The sequence below is a fragment of the Rhinoderma darwinii genome, chromosome 12 (assembly GCF_050947455.1).
Source record: "Rhinoderma darwinii isolate aRhiDar2 chromosome 12, aRhiDar2.hap1, whole genome shotgun sequence".
NCBI classification, from domain to species: domain Eukaryota; kingdom Metazoa; phylum Chordata; class Amphibia; order Anura; family Rhinodermatidae; genus Rhinoderma; species Rhinoderma darwinii.
Genome location: NC_134698.1, coordinates 29857160 through 29879229, shown reverse-complemented (window position 1 = coordinate 29879229; position 22070 = coordinate 29857160). Strand labels below are relative to the sequence as shown.

Sequence of the window (22070 nt, the reverse complement as noted above, 5' to 3'; positions counted from 1 at the left end):
TGTTGTCTTGTCCGATAAGTCACGTTTTCTGCTTCATCGAACTGATGGACGTTGGCGTGTCAGATGAGAAACATCAGAGAACAAACCGCCTGCAACCATTGCTGGAAGACCACAATCTGGTGGCGGCAGCGTTCTGGTCTGGGGAATTTTTTCATGCCATTTTCTGGGCCCACTCATCCATGTGGAAGGCACTCTGAACCGATTTGGGTGTGAATCCATCGTTGCAGATCACGTCCACCCATATATTCTGTTTGTCTTCCCTGGGGCAGATGGAATCTTCCAGCAAGACAATGCCACGTCACAAGGCTAGAAATGTCCGACAGTGTTTGGATGAGCACAACCAAGACTTCCAAGTACTTTCCTTTGTCCACTAATTCGCCTGACTTGAACCCAATTGATCATCTGTGGAACCACCTCGATCGTCTTGTTGCTCTATGGATTCCCCCCCCATGCACCCTCCAGCAAACATGGGATGCACTGCAGTTAGCATGGCTCCAGATACCTGAGACAACCGACCAGCACCTTATTGAGTCACCCCCTCCCCCCCGCCCGTCTAGCTGCTGTCCGTGCTGCAAATGCCGGTTACTCTGGATATTAGCTGGTGGTCATAATAATGTGACTCGACTGTGTATAATATTACAAAGGGATTTGGGGAATCTGGAGGTTTGGACAGAGAAATGGCAAACTAAATTTAATGTGAATAAATGTTAGGTTATGCATTTGCGCTAAATAAACCAGTTATACAATTATGCATCAAATGGTGAAATCCTGGGTAAAACTGCTACTGAAAAAGACTTGGGGACTACTGGATAGTTAATTTGACTTTAGCAACCAGTGGCAGGCAGCTGCTGCCAAGGCAAATAATAACATGGGATGCTTTAAAAAGAGGCAGAGATGCATATAATAGTAGTATAGAAATCACTTTTCTGACCACACATGGAATATTGCGTACAATTTTGGGCACCTGTGTTTATGAAGAACCTGGCTGCAAAAAAGGGCTACCAAGATAATTAATGGAATGAGCGGATTGCAGTAAGGTTATCAAACTTGGGGTTATTCAGTTTAAAAAAAAAAAAGATGGCTTAGGGGCAAGTAATTACAATGTACAAATATATAATTGGACAGTAGAGAGATCTTTCTAATGTTCTTTTTTTCACATAGACCTGTAATTTCGACAAGGGGGTACGCTCTACGTCTAGAGGAAAAATCATTGTGGACGGGGATTCTTTACTGTGAAAGTGGTGAGACTATGGAACTCTCTGCCACAGGATGTTGTGATGGTTGATTCATTAACCCCTTCCCCCTGCTTGTATTCTGGGCCCTAATGACCAAGCAATTTTTATAGTTTTTCCATTGTCGCATTCGAAGAGCTATAACTTTTTTTTATTTTTACGTCGATATAGCTGCATAAGGCCTTGTTTTTTTTGTGGGACAAGTTTGTATTTTTTTAATAGCACCATTTTGGAGTAGATGTGACTTTTTGATCTCTTTTTATCACATTTTTTTAAGTCAGGATTCACAGAAAACGTTTCCATTGTTTTTTATTTTATTTTTTTACGGCGTTCACCGTGCAGGTTAAATAATGTAATAGCTTTATAGTCGGGGTCGTTACGGACGCGGCGATAGCAAATATGTGTAACTTTTTTGCTTTCTTTTGGTTTTTTTTAATAGTAAAGCATTTTGTAAGGGGAAAAAGTGGGTTTTTAAATGAAATTTTTTTTTAATTTTTTTTTTTCCACTTTTTTTTATTAACTTTTTCTATTAAACTTTTTTTTTTTCTTTTCTACTAGTCCCACTAGGGGACTTTAATATGCGATCGCTTTTATAAGTGTAAAACGGACAGGCATCTACTAGGCCATGCCTCTGGCATGACCTAGCAGGCATTCACTACAGGCAGACCTGGGGGCCTTTATTAGTCCCCCGGCTGCCATCGGAGACACAGACACTCGGTGATCTTATTGGTGGGATGAGAGGGAGCTCCCTCCCTCTTTCCAAAACAAATCATATGTGGCGCTCGCTATTGAACGCCGCATCTGAGGGGTTAAACAGGTGAGATCGATACTAATATCGATCTGACCTGTTCGAGCAGGGATACCCTAAGCTACCTCTGGTAGCTGAGAGCAGGGAGATTTAATGGCTCCCTGCTCTGTTTATTCTGATGCAGTGCCGTGAAAAGGCTATTGCATTAGAATAAAACCCACTAATGACCGCCGTGAAAAGGTCATCGGCGGTCATTAAGGGGTTAAACAAGTTCAAGAAGGGCCTTGATTTCTTTCTTCTAAAATATAATCTTACACGTTATGATAACTAGTTTGTGGACGTGGTTTTTTACTCTAGACCAACACGGTAGGATTATAGCTCAGATTTTATAGACCTGTCTTTACAACCTATGTCAACTATGTAAAAACAGAAAGTAATTGGTCATTTTTATGAATGTACGGACCGCCGCATAGTGTTTTTACAGCAGCCGCTCATGGTAGTTTTTCTGAAACACCGCCTTTTCACGGCGGCACTTCAGAAGATGTTTCCACTAAATCGTGCGCTGGGCTTCAGGGCAACGATCTGAGATTTGTAGCAGTGGTCTCCCGTTCTCGAGCCTTCAAAAATTCCACCAGGCGGTCTATTAGGTTGAAAAATTGGTCCGGGGATATGGGATCTACGTCCTGCTTTTGTGCCCTTCCCTGTGACGGTGAATTTTTGTTTGGGCCCATAATAGATGATATTCTAGAGAAGACTGCTGACCAGAAGAAAGTGTTCCCCATTGCTCCGGCCTCTAGATATCATAAGCCCTTTAGGAGGTACAGGTGGAAAGAGTCTAAAAAGAAAAAAAGCGGATTGCTCTTTGGTAATTCCTCGGGCAAGCAGATCAATAAATCCAATCCCCAATGACGCCAGGCCACAGGTGGGTGGAAGACTAAAAGTTTTTTTTCCCTGCCCGGTCCAATATCCAGTTGGGTTTTGGATACTATAAAGCTAGGGTTAAAACTAGGGCTTGTCCATCCCCCTCCACAAAGGTTTTAAGCTACCAAAACTCCCTCCTCCGTCAAATCTCAGTCCGCTCTAGAACTAGAAGTGTAGACCTTTTAGAAAAGCAGTTGTTGGTATCGGTTAAAATAGGGGAAGAGCAGCAGGGGTTTTACTACCATCTATTTTTGGTCAACAAACAGACTAGTCATTTAAGACCATCAAAAATTGAAAAGGCCTAAGTGCTTTTTGAAGTTCAACAGTTTCGGGAAGGAGGCTATAAATTCTACTGTAAATCTCCTGTTTCCCCGGTGCTGGATGGCGGTAATCGATCTGAAAGACCCTACTATTATGTCTCTCTCCTTTTTAAACTTAGTGGGTGGCAGTAGTGATCAAGGGATCCCTTCAACATTTTCAATACTAGGCCCTTCCCTTTGGGATCTATATGGCGTCCCGGATCTTCACCAAACCAAAAGGAGACGTAGAGGCTCCTATCAGGGAAAAATACATTCTCTTTATTCCATATCTGGGCGATCTCCTGATCGTGGGGATTTCAGCAAGAAACTGCAGCCGCTGTGTGAATCAGGTTCTCTCCATGCTGTCCAACCTGGGATGGATTGTAAATCCCAAAAAGTCAAGACTGACTCCCACTAAACATTAGTACTTTTTGGGGATCATCCTGGACTCAGACCATCAAATTTGCCTCCTTCCAGAAGCGAAGATATTAAAGGTTCAGGACCAGGTGAGTGCCTTAATTCAGAAACCCATTCTGCTCTGGCCAAGTCTATTGTAGGTCCCTAACTGCTTGTATTCCAGCAGTCCCTTGAGCTCAGCGCGGCTCCCGAGATTTACAGAGGAAAATCCTGTCCGCATGGCATCAGAACAGAAGTTTTCTGGAAGGCCAGGTGAGCATCTCAGAGAAAGCTCTTCTATCTCTATCTTGGTGGTTGGACAGGGAGAATCTGTCAGTTGGAGTCCCCTGGAAAATCTGCAACCCATTAGTTACATCCAATGCTAGTTGCTCCGTGTGAGGGGGGCTCACCTGGGAGATCAATATTTTTAGGGTTGCTGGTCAATGGAAATGTCTTCAGGTTCTTCCAACCTGAAGGAAATGTCCTCTGTTTTAGAAGGCCTTCGAACTGTGGATTCAGGGTGACCCACATATGGTCCTTCACACTGGCTTATGCATTCCCTCCATTTTGCCTTATCCCGGCAGTTCTCAGGAAGAGTAAGGGTGATTCTGATAGCCCTTTTCTGGCCAGACAGAACCTGGTCCAATATCTCAGGGTTCTGTCCGTCTCGGACCCTTGGATCCTTCAAGAAATACCAGACTTCTTGTCTCAGGGGGCCAATCTTTTACCCACAATCCAGCCATCTACATCTAACTGCCTGGAACTTGAGAGGAACATATTAGTCAGGAGGGGGTTCTCTGTGGGATTGGTGGCTACCTTATTGAAGTTTAGGAAGCCAGTTACTTCTAGGATTTATGCTGCAACTTCGAGTAAGTGCCTAGAATTTTAAAGTATTAATCCACTTGAGCTGGAACAACTCCCTTGGAGTTTCTCCAGAATGGTCTAAAGAAATTGTTATCTTCTAGTAACGCAAAGGTTCAGGTATCGGCTCTTAGTGCTCTATTTGATCAAAAGATAGCAGACCATCCCTGGGTTATTTCGTACATTAAAGCTTCTTTTAAGAGCAGACCCATTAGGATCTCTAACGTTCTACATTGGGACTTAAATTTAGTCTTGACAGCCCTCACTAGACCTCCCTTTGAGCCCTTAGAGTCTATTTCTATAAGAGCTTTGTCCTTTAAAACCATTTTGTTAGTGGCTCTTGCTTCAGTGAAGTGTATTAGTGAGCTGCAGGCTATTTCATTTAATCCACCTTTCACTATGATCTCTGATGATAGTCGTGATTAGACCCGACCCAGCTTTTCTCCTTAAAGAGGCTCTGTCACCACATTATAAGTGGCCTATATTGTACATGATGTGGTCGTCGCTTTAATGTAGATTACAGCAGTGTTTTTTATTTAGAAAAACAATCATTTTTGACGGAGTTATGACCTATATTAGCTTTATGCTAATGAGTTTCTTATTGGACAACTGGGCGTGTTTTACTTTTTGCCATGTGGGCGTTGTACAGAGCAGTGTATGACGCGGACCAATCGGTGTCATACACTTCTTTCCATTTTATTTATACAGCATATAGCTATATCGCTATGTGCAGCCACATAAACACACAATAACATTACTGCAGTGTCCTGACAATGAATATACCTTACCTCCAGCCAGGACGTGATGTGTATTCAGAATCCTGACCCTTCGCTAATACAATCCCGACACTACAGCACAGCAAGCGTAATCTCGTTTGAAATTACTGTTTACCGCGTAATCTCGCGAGATTACGCTTGCTGTGCTGTAGTGTCAGGATTCTGAATACACATCACGTCCTGGCTGGAGGTAATGTATATTTATTGTCAGGACACTGCAGTAACGTTATAGTGTGTTTATGTGGCGGCACATAGCGATATAGCTATATCGCTATATGCTTTGTAAATGAATGTAGAGGAGTGTATGACACTGATTGGTCACTGATTGGTCAGCGTCATACACTCCCCCGTACAACGCCCATAAAGCTAATATAGGTCATGACCGTCAAAAATGATCGTTTTTCTACATAAAAAGAGTGCAGTAATCTACATTACAGCGCCGATCACATCATGTACAATATAGGCCACTTATAATGTGGTGACAGAGCCTCTTTAAGGTGTCCTCTAAGTTTCACCGTTCCAGGCGATTATTTTGCCGTCGTCTTGTGCCAATCTCAAATCTTCTAGGGAGATAGAATTTCACTATGTTATTTCAAGTCCAAAGTCAATGCAGCCGTCTACCGGGAAATTGTAGAGCACTTCATGCTTCCCTCTGCTGACAAGCTTTATGGAGATGTTGATTTCATTTTCCATCAGGGCTTGGCACCTGCCCACACTGCCTAAAGTACCAATACCTGGTTTAATAACCACAGTATCACTGCGCTTGATTGGCCAGCAAACTCGCCTGACCTAAACCCCATAGAGAATCTATAGGGTATTATCAAGAGGAAGATTAGACACCAGACCCAACAATGCAGACGAGCTGAAGGCCGCTATCAAAGCAACCTGGGCTTCCATAACACTCAGCAGTGCCACAGGCTGATCGCCTCCATGTCACACCGCATTGATTCAGTAATTCATGCAAAAGGAGCCCCGACCAAATATTGAGGGCATATACTGTACACACTTTTCAATAGGCCAACATTACGGTATTAAAAAAATATTTTTTAAATTGGGTTTATATAATCTAATATTCTGAGACACAAAATTGGGGGTTTTCATTAACTGTTAGTCATAATCTTCAACATTAAAAGAAAAAAATGCTGGAAATAGATCACTCTGTGTAATGAATCGATCTAATATGCGTTTCACTTTTTAAATTGAATTACTGAAATTAACTTTTTGATATTTAATTCATTGAGAAGGACGTGTGTGTGTGTGTGTGTGTGTAAAAAATTACACATATTTGGTATTGCCGTGTCCGTAACCGCCCCGACTATAAAGCTATTACGTCATTTGACCCGCACGGTGAACGCCGTAAAAAATAAAATAAAAACAACAATGGAAAAATTGCTGTTTTCTGTGAATTCTGCCTTAAAAATAATGTGATCAAAAAGTCGCATCTACTCCAAAATAGTACCAATAAAAACTACAAGTCGTCTCGCAAAGAAAAAGCCCTCCTACAATTGCATTGGCGGAAAAATAAAAAAGTTATGGCTCTTCAAATATGGAGACCCAAAAACAAATAATAATTTTGAAAAAAAAGTGTTTTTACTGTGTAAAAATATTAAAGCATACAAAATCGATACAAATTTGGTATCTTTGCAATTGTAACAACCCGCTGAATAAAGTTATTGTGTTATTTATACCACACGGTAAACGGTGTAGATGTAGGACGCAAAAACAGAGTGGCAAAATGTCTGTTTTTATTTTTCTATTTCCCCTCCCCCCCCAAAAAAAAAGTTAATAAAAGTTAATCAATAAATTATACGTACCCTAGAATGGTGCTATTAAAAAACACAACTTGTCCCGCAAAAAACAAGACCTTATACGGCTATGTCAAAGTAAAAATAAAAAAGTTATAGCTCTTGGAATGCGACGAAAAACGTAAAAATTAGCTTGGTCATTAGGGTTTAAAATAGGCTGGTCCACTTTTTTTTTATTTTGTCGGTTATCATTTTTTCCATATGGACTTTTGACACTTTCCTTTGCGTTTATTTGTATGTATCTTCAAACATATGTATACATGCGAGTAATTGTACTGTTTTGTTTGTTTTACGGTGTTTGCGTGATAAAATGACGGCTTTAAAAAAAAATTATTTTGTTTTTGTGTCGCCGTATTCTAAGAGTTTTAACATTTTTATTTATCCATCAAGAAAGTTGTGTGTGGGCTTGTTTTTTGCGGAACAAACTAGTTTTTATTGGTACCATTTTTGGGTACATGCGAGTTTTTGATCCCTATTTATTTAATTTTTTTTGGGGAGCTGATGTGACTAAAAAATAGCGATTCTGGTATCTTTTTTTTATTTTTCTTATGGTGGTCACCATGCGGGATAAATAACACTATTTTTATAGTTCAGGCCGTTACGGACATGTCGATACTAATTATTCATAGGTTTTTTTTTCCCCACTAATAATAAAGGACTTTAAGGGTAAAAGGGCAACTTTTAATTTTTTTACTTAGAATTGTAAAGTTTTTATTTTTGTACATTTATTTATTTTAACTTTTTTTTTAGTCCCACTAGGGACTTGAAGATCCAACTGTTGGGTCATTGTTCCAACACCCTGCAATGCTTATGTATTGCACTGTATTAGACCTGTCAGTTTCACACTGACAGGCGGCGTATTAGGTCCTGCCTCTGGCAGGACCTAATCGGCTTCCGTAGATGGCAGACCGGAGGCCTTTGTTAGGTCTCCGGTTGCCATAGCAACCATCGGCACCCCGCAATAGTGCCGCGGGGTGCCAATGTTGTTATTTCAACTTAAATGCGGTCGTCGCTATTGACCGTGGCATTTAAGGGGTTAATCGGCGGGGATCACCGCTCTGGTCCGACCAGATGTCTTCCCCCAGTACTAAGGCTGCTAGTAGCAGCCTGTACTGAGAGATGCCGAGCCTGGGGGAATGCCTGTGTGCTCCGTCAGGAGCACACGTAGATTAACGGGCTGCAGGCACAAGGACCTGCACTGCAGGCTGTTAATCTACGCGGGGTGGTCGGGAAGGGGTTAAACAAAGGTGCAGAAACGCTCACTTGAGCACCCTGTACTTTTGGCTGTGATCAGCGCTCCTTGTCAGGCTGAAGACGGCTTACATAGACATTCTATGTTCCTTGGTTTTATTGTGTTTAAAATTGCAATAAAAAAAGGGTTAAAAAAAACTATGTCTGCATGCCCTAGTTTTTGAGCATGTGAATAATAGATTTGGGGAAAGGGCTATGACTTGGTCACTGGCTGCGAGTCCGGCTACACTACTCCCATTGTGAATGCTCCAAAGAGCTTTATTTGGAAAGCTTTCATAAGAGTTTTCAGGCATGGCTTTTTTTATCCTTGTGTTCTTTTTTTATCTCTCATTTTATTTGTAGTAGTCTTCTGTAAATGTAATGTCAGCAGCTAAGGCCTCATTCACACGGCAGGGTTTCCCGGCCGGGTGCCGGCCGTTCATAAATCGGCCGGCACCCGGCTGCATTAGGAATAATAGACTCCTAATGGGGCTATTCACACGGCCGATTTTTTGACGGCCGGGAAAACCGCCCGTCAAAAAATAGGACATGCTCTATTTTCGCCCGGGTACCCGGCCGCCCGGCTCCCATAGAAGTCTATGGGGCCGGGTAATACCCGGCCATCACCGGGATGTGTCCCGAGTGACGGCCGGGTTTTCCGGCTCTTGCGCTCTATCTCCTCCTCCTCACAGCGCAGAGTGCATGTGAGGAGGAGGAGGAGTTGATGCCATTCTGACGAATGGCATCGCTGTACACGGTGTGGCAGGGCCGGGGTGTACAGCAGGTGGAAGGGAGCGCTGCGCTGGCTCCCTTCTCCTGCTTGTTAAAAGCACCCTGGCTCGGCGACACCTTCGATGGCGCCGCTAGTAGTAGTTAGCAGCAGCAGCTCCTGCTGCGGCTGCTGCTACTACTGCAGCGACGCCACTATAGCAGAGCGGGGAGGTATCTCCCCGCTCTGCTATGTGCTAGCCGCACTTAGCTCCTTGAAGGAGCGGAATCCCCGTGTGTTCGGGGATTCCGCTCCTGGACAGAGCGCTTGATGTCTCTGTCCATATCTGGGCAGTGACATCAGGGGAAACTCCAGAAGCGGAATCCCCGAACACATGGGGATTCCCCTTCAGGAGTTGCCGATGATGTCACTGTCCGGATCTGCCCGGCCCGGCACGGATGCATAACTTTATGCAAACCGGCCGGGCAGAATGGACGATTTTACCGGCCGGCACTCGGGCTCGGACGCGACCCGGTCGTGTGAATCCCGCCTAATCAAATAGCTTATGAATACTGCAACTATATACAGTATTGACACATTTGTAGAAATATTATTAGTTGGCAGAATTGGAGATTTGACAAACTAGTATTTACAGAAGCTGTCATTTTTTTTAAATTATTTTTTTTTATTTTTTACTGTATCTAATCCGATTGCTTAACACTGTAATCATCATCTTCTCAGCCTGATATGACTGTTACTAGGTGGCAAAAAATACATGTATTTATTAAATGGTTATTCCCATTCACAGGCTATGTCCTAAATGTCTGATAGATGCTCATCCCCTACATGTCCAGAACGGGGTTATTCCATAAACGTCTTAAGCGGACTATACACATTAGATGTATGTCTGCCGAGCCCGCTGACTTCGGCAGGACCAGTCGACCATTTAATGTGTATGGTCAGCTTAAAACATTTGTGGATTCACCTTCTCCCTATTGAAAACACAAGTGTGTTCGGCCCAGCTAAGCATTCCGGTGTGTGGGGGAGTTGGCAGGAATAGGCCGAACAATCATTGGCCGACGGCTATCTAAAGGGCCAGCTTTAGATGGTAATAACCCCTTAAATTTGGTGCCACATCCCTTGTTCTATACGCTTTTTAAAACTGTTGAGGTAAATGTACAAAGTCTCTATAACCCATAATACATGTGGCGCATGCCATGTACTCCCTTGTAGAGCAGTTTGCAGACTCGCTGTATTACGGAACCATGTTCTAGAAATCGGTCACATTCCATATTACACAATACTCTAGGAAGGTATAAAACCGAGCTCTACAGGCAAATCTGTCTGCATGAACCATTATATGACCACAAGTAGATGATTATTAGCAGTTAAAAGCACCTGTTACTTTCCCTTCTCCTTTTTAATAACCTTAATCATTTTCTAGAATCGATCTAATATTTTAACATTAATAATTATATCCTCAATGCTATTTTTGGTGCTTATTGCAAAAAAGTTAGTCCTGCCAGTTTGAATACATTTAAACTGGACAATCTCCAGACTGCCTTGTCACTCCCAGTGAGTATATATAGGAAGGGAAATCTTGCAAGATAGTTGAAGTTTAAGCGCACTTTTAGGCCCTGTTCACATTTTCTTGGCGCCAATTTTGATGTGGAAACTGCATCAGAACCAGCCCCAAAAAACTGCCAAAATCGCCCCCAATTGATTTTAATAGGAGGCAGAGTCTTTTAGCCGATCACGGGGAAAAAAAGCGGCAAAAATCTGTGTGACCAGGGCCTAAAAGTGCGCTTAGACTTCAGCTAACTGACTCCCCGTTGAAATCAATGGGAGGCAGAAAAAACCTGCAGTGCTCGTTTTCAAGCGTTTTTCACTTAATTTTTTTCCCGCGTCCTTGCATTAAATGCAATGGCCATGAGCAAAAAACGCTGGGAAAACAAAAAAAAGCGCATGCAGGTCAAAATTTGCCTTAATTTGTGAAGGAATCTTGAGGCAGATTTTTTTTCCCCACCTTCAATAAAACTCTGTGTGAACAGTGCCTTACTCGAGGAGATTTTCTGCCTTGTAAACGAGCGCCGATTGACAATACAGTTTGTCGACAAACAACCATTTTTTTCATGGACGCATTAAAGATGCCATTAGACAACGAACCAGGGTTTGCTCGTTCGTCGGCTGATCGCTTCTTTGTTGACACCGGCCAATGATCAGGAACTAACGTTTTTACAAGTTCTCGTTCGCCCGATTATTGACCCATGTGTCTTTTTTCAAAGCCTTGAGGGAACGTTTAGGGATGAGGGATGGCTGCTGGCTAGGTTTCTGAAATATGAGAGACGCTTTTGGCTCAATTCACATCGCATTTTTGTCAGATTTATGTTTTTCTTTTTCTTAATTACTTTAATTTCTGTTTGTTCTGCTGTAACTTGAAAAATAAACAGACTTTACATTTTTATGTTTTATGGGTTTGTTTTTTTGCAGCTGTGAGCTTTGTAAGATATTCACTCTGTATGAAGAAAGGTTGTGTCTATGGCCTCAGACCTAGAAGCCACAGAAGATGGCTATTCGACAGACCTCGCAAAACCCCTTTATCTCCAGTATTTGGAGCGAGCGTTGCAGCTGGACCAGTTTCTTCGCCAGACATCCGCTATATTCAACAGGAACCTTTCCAGGTAACTTGGGGGCAAGCTGTGTAATTTGATTATTAATGACTTTTTATGCTATGAATAACTTTCCCTTCATGTAGATTATATTACTGAACACTTAGACCCCCACCATAGTGGGTGATCACTTTCTGTTTCTCCCATTTATTTCAATGGATAAAGCTGAGTAAGCCACTTCTCCGGCAGCTACTGATAACACTTTTATGGCATATCTGATCGCCATGCCATAAGAGTTCCTAGGGAAAATCTTTTTAAACAATATATTTTTTGAATTTTTTTTTTTAGTGCCATGTGCTAACTTTCAGGAGAATACATTCTATCTGGTTTTGTTTAAACCGTACCGAACTTTTCAGGTGACTTAGCTGAATTAGCTGTCATATGTGTGTACATGAGGTACAACACCATTATATAATTTGTATATGGCATTTTTTTTTTAGCAGTTTTCCCCTCTGCAGGCTCTATCTTTAATTCTCAGTTTTCCCTGAGCTAGTGGGTGAAGCATAACTGCTATCATGTCTTCTATACACTGCACACATAGGATAGCAGGATTCTCCTCTTCTATCTCCTATATCTATCTATATATATCTATATCAATGCTGCAGCAGCATGGGTAAGTTTATAGAGCAGTGAGCAATGTAGTGTGAATCCAGCACTGGGGTGAGATATAGATCTCACCAGAAAGCTGCTGCTGTGCCTGTGTCTTTCTCTTTCTCTCTTGATGGATTTTGCTTGACAACAGGTGATAGCTAGCAGATTACTGAAAGGGAGACACCTAGTTGCAGTTACTTAACACAATAAGGCACTGTTCACAACACTTTTGCTATGTACGTTTAGTGTGTATGCTGGGAAATTTCCCGATAAGGCTCCACTAACCAGACGGAGGCCAAAAGTGTGTCCTTTTGGCCTCCGTCGGGCTGGTCTAGATCAGTTTACATTTTTTTAGTAGACTACGCTATTCCATTCATTGGGATCCCACGAAAAACGTATACCGTGTGGAGCCTCTAGGCGTAAGATGCCACTGTATAGCATATAACATAGGCCTCCTTGAGTTTCCTACAACCGCAAAAAAGCATCTGATGACTAAGGCTATGTTCACACAGTTTTTTTTGCATGTAGAAAATTCTGCCTGGAAAACTCAGCTCCGGTTTTTTTGAAGTGGTTTTGCACCACAGTCGTTTTTTGATGCGGGTTTTGACACGGTTTTTACCTATTTCCTCAACAGGCAAAGGTAAAAACCGCAGGCGTGTTTTTTTTTTTTGTTTTTTTTTACATATAACGTGTCAAAAAACGTGTCGGCGGTTTTTCCATCTCCCATTGATTTCAACTGGGTTTTTGAGGCGGAAAACGCCTCCAGATAGGGCATGTCCCTTCTTTTTCCCATAAGCGTTTTTTTCTGCTCGCAGGAAAAAAACGCCTCCACCTCCGATTGAAAACTATGGGAGGAAATTTTAGCTCTTTTTTGCCACAGTTTCTGTGGCAAAAAAAGTGTTAAAAAAACTGTGTGAACAGGGCCTTAGAGAAGAAAACCAACACAAAAATGCAGCTGCACACTGGAGGCGCTAAGATATATGTAAACATTTAATGTTGTTTTTTTATTATTTTAAATTGCATTAACCCCTTCCCGCTTTGGCAACTTTTGACCTTCCTGACAGCCTCATTTTTCAAATCTGACATGCTTCACTTTATGTGGTAATAACTTTGGCAAGCTTCTACCTATTCAAGTGGTTCTGAGATTGTTTTCTCGTGACACATTGGACTTTGTTACTGCTTATATTTACTCGGTACATTTAGTATTTAATTGTGAAAAACACCAAAATGTAGTGAAAAATTGCAAAAATTTGCATTTTTCTAAATTTAAATACATCTGCTTGTAAGACAGGCAGATATACCACACAAAATTGTTGCCAATTAACATCCCCCATATGTCTACTTTAGATTGGCATCGTTTTTTGAACGTCCTTTTATTTTTCTTGGACTTTACAAGGCTTAGAACTTTAGCAGCAATTTCTCACATTTTCAAGAATATTTAAAAATGCTTTTTTTCAGGGACCAGTTCAGTTGTGAAGTTGCTTTTAGGGCCTTATATATTAGAAACCCCCAATAAGTCACCCCATTTTAAAACTTCACCCCTCAAAGTATTCAAAACCGCATTTAGAAAGTTTCTTAACCCTTTAGACGTTTTACAAGGATTAAAGCAATGTAGAGGTGAAATTGTATACATTTATTTATTTATTTTTTTGCAGAAATTCATTTTTAATCATTTTTTTTGTAACACAGAAAGTTTTACCAGTTAAACGCAACTCCATATTTATTGCCCAGATTCTGCAGTTTTAGGAAATATCCCACATGTGGCCCTAGTGTTCTTGTGGTCTGAAGCACCGGCCTCAGAAGCAGAGGAGCACCTAGAGGATTTTGGGCCTCCTTTTTATTAGAATATATTTTAGGCACCATGTCAGGTTTGAAGAGGTCTTGTGGTGCCAAAACTGTGGAAATCCCTCAAAAGTGACCCCAATTGGGAAACTACACCCCTTAAGGAAATTGTCTAGGGGTATAGTGAGTATTTTGACCCTACAGTTTTATTGCAGAAATTATTGGAAGTGGGCCGTGAAAGTAAAAATCTACATTCTTTCAAAGAAAATGTAGGTTTAGCTAATTTTTTCTCTTTTCCACGACGACTAAAGGAGAAAAAGCTATTTCTCCCGAGTTAAACAATACCTCACATGTGGTCATAAACGGCTGTTTAGACAAACAGCAGGGCTTAGGGAAAGAGCGCCATTTGGCTTTTGGAGCTCAAACTTAGCAGGAATGGTTTGAGGAGGCCATGTCGCATTTGCAAAGCCCCTGCGGGGACAAAACAGTGAAGGAAACTTCACCCCTTGAGGAATTAATCTAGGTGTAGTGAGCATTTTGACCACACAGATGTTTCATAGATTTTATTAGAATTGGGCAGTGAAAATAAAAACAATCCTTTTTTTTTCCAATAAGACATAGCTTTAGCTCAAATTTTCATTTTGTCAACAGAAAAAGGAGAAAAAGCACCGCAACATTTGTAAAGAAATTTTATTTGTCATAAACTGCTGTTTGGGCACACGGCAGGGCTCAGAAAGGAAGGCACGCCATTTCGCTTTTGGAGTGCAGATTTTGCTGGATTGGTTTCTGAGTGCTATGTCGCGTTTGCAAAGCCCCTGTGGGACCAAAACAGTGGAAACCCTACAGAAGTGACCACATTTTGGAAACTACACCCCTCAAGGTATTCACCTAGGGGTGTAGTGAGCATGTTAACCCCGCAGGTGTTTTGTAGAAATAAGTGTGCACTTGATGTTGCAGAGTGAAAATGGGATTTTTTCGATAGATATGCCAATACGTGGTGCCCAGCTTGTGCCACCATAACAAGGCATCTCTCTAATTATTATCCTGTGTTTCCCGGTTTTAGAAACACCCTACATGGGGCACTAATCTTTTTGCCTAGACATTAGACCAGGCTCAGGAGTGAAAGCGTACCATGCGAAATTGAGGCCTAATTTGGCGACTAACATAGTATTGGTTCACAATTGCAGAGGCTCTGATGTGAAATAATAAAAAAAAAACCCTGAGAAGTGACCCCATTTTGGAAACTACACCCCTCAAGGCATTTATTAAAAAGTGTAGTGAGCATTTTCACCCACAGGTCTTTTCCATAAATGAATGCCCTGTGGATGGTGCAAAGTAAAAATTAAAATTTTTCCCCAGATATGCTATTTTAGTGGCAAATATGTCATACCCAGTTTATGCCGCTGGAGATACACACCCCAAAAATTGTTAAAAGGGTTCTCCCGGGTATGGCGATGCCATACATGTGGAAGTAAACAGCTGTTTGGGCACGCTGTAGGGCTCAGAAGGGAGGGAGGACAATTTGGCTTTTGAAGCGAAGATTTTGCTTGGTAGTAGTTTTTGTTTGGAGTTTTACTGGTGTTTCAGTGTATAATGTGGGGGCATATATAAGCTGGGCAGACTACATCAGGGGCATAGTCAGGTGGTATAATAATGGGGTAAAAAAATCACTTCAGCTCTGTTCGAACCTAATCAGTTGTGCGTCGCATAAAAACATCCTGACACTGCCCCGCGTCAGGTCCTGGTATGAGGAACGCTGGAGAGACGAGAATTTAATTTATTTAATTTATTTATTTTTTCATTTTAATTTTACCTTTACAATGGTGGCGAGTAGTCGACAGTTCGGGGGGTTGCAAGGTAGGGGCCCAGCATGGGCCTCTACCTTTTTACACCCCATTAAGTGAAATCCACACCAGCTGGGAGCTGGCGTAGATTTTCAATATAATTTACGCCAGTTTTCTGGCTTAAGTTCTAATATATTTTTCAGGCCTTAGTGGCCATGCACCCTTTTGTTAAAGAGGTTCTGTCACCACATTATAAGTGCCCTATCTTCTACATAAGGAGATTGGCGCTGTAATGTAGGTGACAGTAATGCTTTTTATTTCGAAAAACTATCTATTTTAAACCACTTTATGAGCGATTTTTAGCTTTATGCTAATGAGTTTTTAATGCCCAAGTGGGCGTTGTACAAAGGAGTGTATGACACGGACCAATCAGCGTCATGCACTTCTCTCCATTCATTTACACTGCGCTAGCGTTATAGTTATATCGCTATGTGCAGCTTCATACACACACTATAACATTACTACAGTGTCCTGATAAGGAATATACATCACTACCAGCCAGGACGTGATGTTTATTCAGAATCCTGACACTTCTGAATATTTTCTGTGAGATTCCAGCAAGGCAAGCGTAATCTCGCGAGATTACGATGTAAGCTGTCATTTCAAACGAGATTACGCTTGCCTTGCTGGAATCTCACAGAAAAGATTCAGAAGTGTCAGGATTCTGAATAAACATCACGTCCAGGCTGGTAGTGATGTATATTCATTATCAGGACACTGCAGTAATGTTATAGTGTGTGTGTGTGTGTGTGTGTGTGTGTGTGTGTGTATATGAAGCTGTACATAGCAATATAACTATATCGCTAGTGCAGTGTAAATGAATGGAGAGAAGTGCATGACGCTGATTGGTCAGCGTCATACACTCCTCTGTACAATGCCCACTTGGTCTAAAGTAAAACACGCCCACTTGGGCATTAAGAAACTCATTAGCATAAAGCTAAAAATCGCTCATAAAGTGGTTTAAAATAGATCGTTTTTCGAAATAAAAAGGATTACGGTCACCTACATTACAGCGCCGATCTTCTTATATAGGAGATAGGGCACTTATAATGTGGTGACAGAGCCTCTTTAAAGAGGCTCTGTCACCAGATTCTCAAACCCCTATCTCCTATTGCATGTGATCGGCGCTGCAATGTAGATAACAGTAACGTTTTTTGTTTTTTTTAAAAGCGTTCATTTTTGGCCAAGTTATGAGCTATTTTAGATATATGCAAATGAGCTTTGAAATGGACAACTGGGCGTTTTTATTTCGTTATGTCCAACTGGGCGTGTATTGTGTTTTTAACTGGGCGTGTTTATGTGTATGATGCTGACCAATCAGTGACCAGTCAGCGTCATACACTCCTCTCCATTCATTTACAAGCAGCACAGCGTTCTTACTAGAACGATGTGCAGCCAGATACACAAGTGTCCTGATAATGAATACACATGAAATCCAGCCTGGACGTCGTGTACTCAGAATCCTGACACTTCTGACTCTTTTCTGAGATTTCCAGCAAGCCACTCATAATCTCTTGCTGGAAATCTCAGAGAAAAGAGTCAGAAGTGTCAGGATTCTCAATACACATGACGTCCAGGCTGTATTCATTATCAGGACACTTGATTAACGTTAATCTAGTGTCCTGATAATGAATATACATGACCATCCAGCCTGGACGTCATGTGTATTGAGAATTCTGACTCGCAAGAGAAACGAAATCTCGTTTAGCTCCGTAATCTCGCGAGATTTCGTTTCTCTTGCTGCAATCTCAGAGAAAAGATTGCTGACTCAATAACTGCAGAGTTTCATACCTCTGGCATTACCATCCACACACAAAAAAAATGGTGTATCCATGGCCGAGCAGCTGAATGCAAGCCTTACATCACCAAGCACAATGCTAAGCGTCGGATGGAGTGGTGTTAAGCATTCTGGTACTGGACTCTAGAGCAGTGGTAACCTGTTTTGTGGAGTGATGAATCACGCTTCTCTATCTGGCAGTCTGATGGATGACTCTGGGTTTGGCGAATTGCAGTTCAATGTTAACTGCCTGACTACATTGTTCCGACTGGTTTGGCGCAGGAGGGATAATGCTATGGGGCTGCTTTTCAGGTGTTGGCCTAGGGCCTTAGTTTTGGTGAAAGGAAATCTTAATGCTTCAGCATACCAAGACATTTTGGACAATTGTATGCTACCAACTTTGTGGGATCGGTTTTGGGAAGGCCATTTTCTGTTCCAGCCTGACTGTGCCCCAGTGCGCAAAGCAAGGTCCATAAAGGCTTGGTTGGGTGAGTTTGGTGTGGAAAAACTTGACTGGCCCGCAGAGCCCTGAGCTCAACACCATCGACTACCTAGGATGAACAAGAACGGAGATTGCGAGCCAGGCCCTCTCGTCCAACATCAAAAATGGGGGGGGGGGGGGCAATTACATATTAATGCCTATGGATTTAGAATGGGATGTCATAAAAGCTCCTGTAGGTTTAATGTGTAGGTCAAAGGTCTGCAACCTTTTGTGTGGTGTGCCAATAAAAAAATAAATAATCAAAGATGAAGTGCTCTGTGCTATTAGACTATCATCTTGCATGGCACACTGTTACCATGTATGTGTCATAAACCAGTGAATCCGTTAATTAAACTTACCTTTCAGTGTGACCCTTGTCCCTGACTTTCTTTGCATAGATGATCCATCTGTGGTACATACGAGGTGATTTAGCTGAACCCAGGCCTCACTGTGGTCTGCAGTAAGCCTGCTTTATGAGGGGCGGAGGGTGGAATTCAAGTATGGCGAGATCTGCTCACACAGATATGTAAAAAAAAAGTTCCATCCGCTCAGAGACGAGCTCACTTATTGTTCCTTGCAAGGCTTATGTGGCTTATAAAGCTGAGGGGACATGTATTAGGGGCAACAGCCGCTGTTCATAGAAGTACATGGGACTGACGTCTAAACGCCTAAATGCCGTTCCCCTGGCTTGGTTAACAGCTCGAAAACACACCGACAACACTGTTTGTTTTTTGTGTGAAATCTTATGCAAGCGCTGTGTTCCCTGGCCCTGAAGAAACCAAAAACATTACTCCGCCTGGCACACATACAGGTTGTGTAGGTGTCACAATACTTTTTATCCATTTAGTGTATATAACAACGTTTCTTATATTCGCTTATACTATTGATTAATGCAAAGTGTGTTGAAAGTGCAGTGTCAATTTAAGTCTTTGTGCTCTCTTTGCCTATGTCCAGCTTACAGCACTGTATATGAGCTGCCGGGAGGAATGAGGATTGGGAGGTGAACAGGTTCTAACTAATTTGAGACTAAAACTGTCCGTACAGTTGGCAATCTTACATGTATGTTTTCTGCCAAAGGGCACGTTTAATAAGCCACTGTCAGCAGCTAATCTTCCATATACAAATCCAACTTACTAAAACCTTGATTCCTCCTCCGCAGATTTCCAGGGACAGTTGGGCTGTCCATTGTATTACCTTTACCATCCCTAGATTGCTTCCATACAATCATATTCATTTGGACACGTAGACATTTTTTTTTTACCGGACTAAAGTTTCTCATGCAAAAAAAGCAATATTTGAAAACCAATTTTATTCGCATTAATTTTCCAGGGTTCTTGGCAAATTTTGTTGGTCATTAAGTTGTTTAAAAAAAATATTGCAGTGACGACAGTGAAGATGGTTTGGATGAATCTGAAGATCCTTCCATGCAGGTGAAAGAAGAACCTGTGTCACCTGTGCTGGGCGATATATCAAGAGAAGGGATCTCTGGGGGGTTTCCAGTTAATTATCATAATGGAGTCCTGCAGCCAGGTTTGTTGTTTAGCTGTACCTAAAAATCATATTTTTATGTATATTAATGTTATGAGAGCTTCCACTTTTTCTTTTATTCTCCCATGTTTTGTCTCTACAGAAGTGAAATCAGAACAAAGAAATCTGTACAATTTTTCTAAACTGAAGAGAAATCGAAAGTGGCTAAAAGTAACTTTATAGAATCTGCTTTCTCATATATTTAGTTGTATTTTTTTATTTTTGATCCTTGTTCAGTGCCCTAATTAATATACCACATATTGGGAATATAAAACGCGCTTATCCGCACAAATAAAAAAAAAAATCTCTACAAAGTTTAGTCAAAGGGCCCTGGAAGCTGTATCTGATTCCTCCCCAAAAGTTTCTTTAATGATCGAGCATAGCGCTCTAGAACTGTGCGGCTGTGTAATCCCTGTCCGTCACTAATCTGCATGATCAGTATAGGGCAGGAAGGGAAAGCTGAATCACATTCCGCTTCCTGTCAGATAGACCGTACACCTCGGACATCAATAGACCATGGGGAGGTGGGTAAATCACTAGTCATTCCACTACCCTAGATGACCACAGAAATAGGCATTAACACTTCCACTGTGCTAGACCACCTGGTAAGCAAGAATTAGAGGCTATGGAAAACTTTTGAAGAGAGTTGAAGTTAAAAAAAAAAAAATAATTAATAATATTAAAAAAAATAATTATTGAATTTAAGTTCAACTTTGTAATTTTGTTTTTATTACAAAAAGGTGTAAACTTTTTGAGATACATCTTCTATGTATCCTGGATACATAGAAGCTGTATCTTGCACTGAAACCCGAATCCATCAAGTCAGCGGGACTGACGACTTCGGTGGCAGCGGGTACGTAGGATCCACCTGTTATTGATCACATCTCAGTTCATAACTTATGAGAGTAAGGAAAGTGAGGCCGAACAAGCAAATAGGCGAACAAAATTATCCTGTTTACACCGATTTGGTTGTGCTGCCTCACTTTTCTTCCTCTCCTACATTGAAGGGTCATTGGATTGTGACCCAGGAGGGTCACAGTCCAATGCTGGTTGTCCAGTGCTGCTGATCTGTATCTATCTAAGTTCATGACTTAGAAGTGATCGATAACAGGTGGATCCTACATGTCAGAGACACGCAGGACCGCTGTCACCGAAGCTGTCAGTCCCGCTGACCTGACTTCAGGTTTCAGCACAAGCTACAGCTGCTCTGTATACAGGATACAAAGCAGCTGTATCTCAAAAACTAATTATTTTTTTAAATAAAAACAAATTACAAAGTTGCAATAAACACTGTAATACAATCTTCAAAGGTTTCCATAGAATTGGTCATTAGCCCCACCACTACCCTAGAACACCAGTAGAGGCAATAACCCCTCCACTGCTTCACTAGATCATCACGGAAACTGGCATTAACTTTTACACCTACCTAGAGCATTGAGGGACCGAAGGGATTGCTCCAGTACCCTAGACCACAAGAGAAGTCTGAAATCTGTCTGGATCCTAAACAAGTGTCTGATGGGTTGGATTTTTAACCCATTGATCCTTGGTTTCCCTTTAGAAGTAGAGTGGTGCCTGGCAGCTACTTATTCTACTATTTAAAATAACTGCATGTATGAAAGGTTATATGATATATAATATAAAAACATATAGAAAAGCTATTTAATGTATTTGACCAGATTCAGTTACATTTGCATTTTTAAATTAATATGTTTAATTTTCACTAACTTGCTTTTGTTTCTATTAATAGAACATACTCCTAAATAAGGAGACCAGTGACTCTGATTCTCTTAGCGATGAAGATGATGAGTGTTCTCTTTCTAAAGATGAGCTTTATGACATGCTCAGAATTCACAAATACAAAAAGCTTCACCAGAACAAATATCACAAGGACAAAGAGGTATTTTATTTGCTAACCGTCTGCATCCTGTAAAACCTGAATACACTTAAAATGTCTTTGCTTATGCTCATGGAGTAACTTTATATTTATTATAGCTAGAAATTCTATTTGTCGTTAATATCATTGGGGACACAGCACCATTGGTATAGGCCCTTGCCACTAGGAGGCTGACTCTAGTTAGGAAAGAGTCTGGACTCCGCCAGGCAGGCTATACCTCTCCCACAGACACTGACTTAACCCCTTCAGGACACGTCGAAGCCGATTTTTTTCAAATCTGTCTTGTGGTATGTGTCCTTTATGTGGTAATAATTTTGTAATGTTTTTACCTATCCAAGCGATTCTGAGGTTCTTTTCTCATGACATATTGTACTTTATGATAGTGGAAAAATTTGTTTGATAAATTCAGTATTTAATTTGTGGAAAAACACAAACTTAGAGAAAATGTGCAAAAATTATAATTTTTCTAAATTGAAATGTATCTGCTTGTAAAACAGATAGTAATACCACATAAAATAGTTACCAGTT

General features: G+C 41.3%; 1 protein-coding gene across 4 annotated transcripts in view; it reads left to right on the top strand.

Annotated features, from left to right (window-relative positions):
* Positions 1-22070, top strand: part of INO80 (INO80 complex ATPase subunit) — a 324729-nt gene that overhangs the window by 49624 nt on the left and 253035 nt on the right. For all 4 annotated transcript variants that reach the window (XM_075844867.1, XM_075844866.1, XM_075844865.1 and 1 more), the window contains exons 2-5: positions 11468-11658; positions 19503-19651; positions 19752-19819; positions 21396-21545. In XM_075844867.1, the coding sequence (XP_075700982.1) occupies positions 11516-11658; positions 19503-19651; positions 19752-19819; positions 21396-21545 (510 nt within the window). In that variant the 5' untranslated portion in view covers positions 11468-11515. The remainder of the gene's footprint in view (positions 1-11467; positions 11659-19502; positions 19652-19751; positions 19820-21395; positions 21546-22070) is intronic.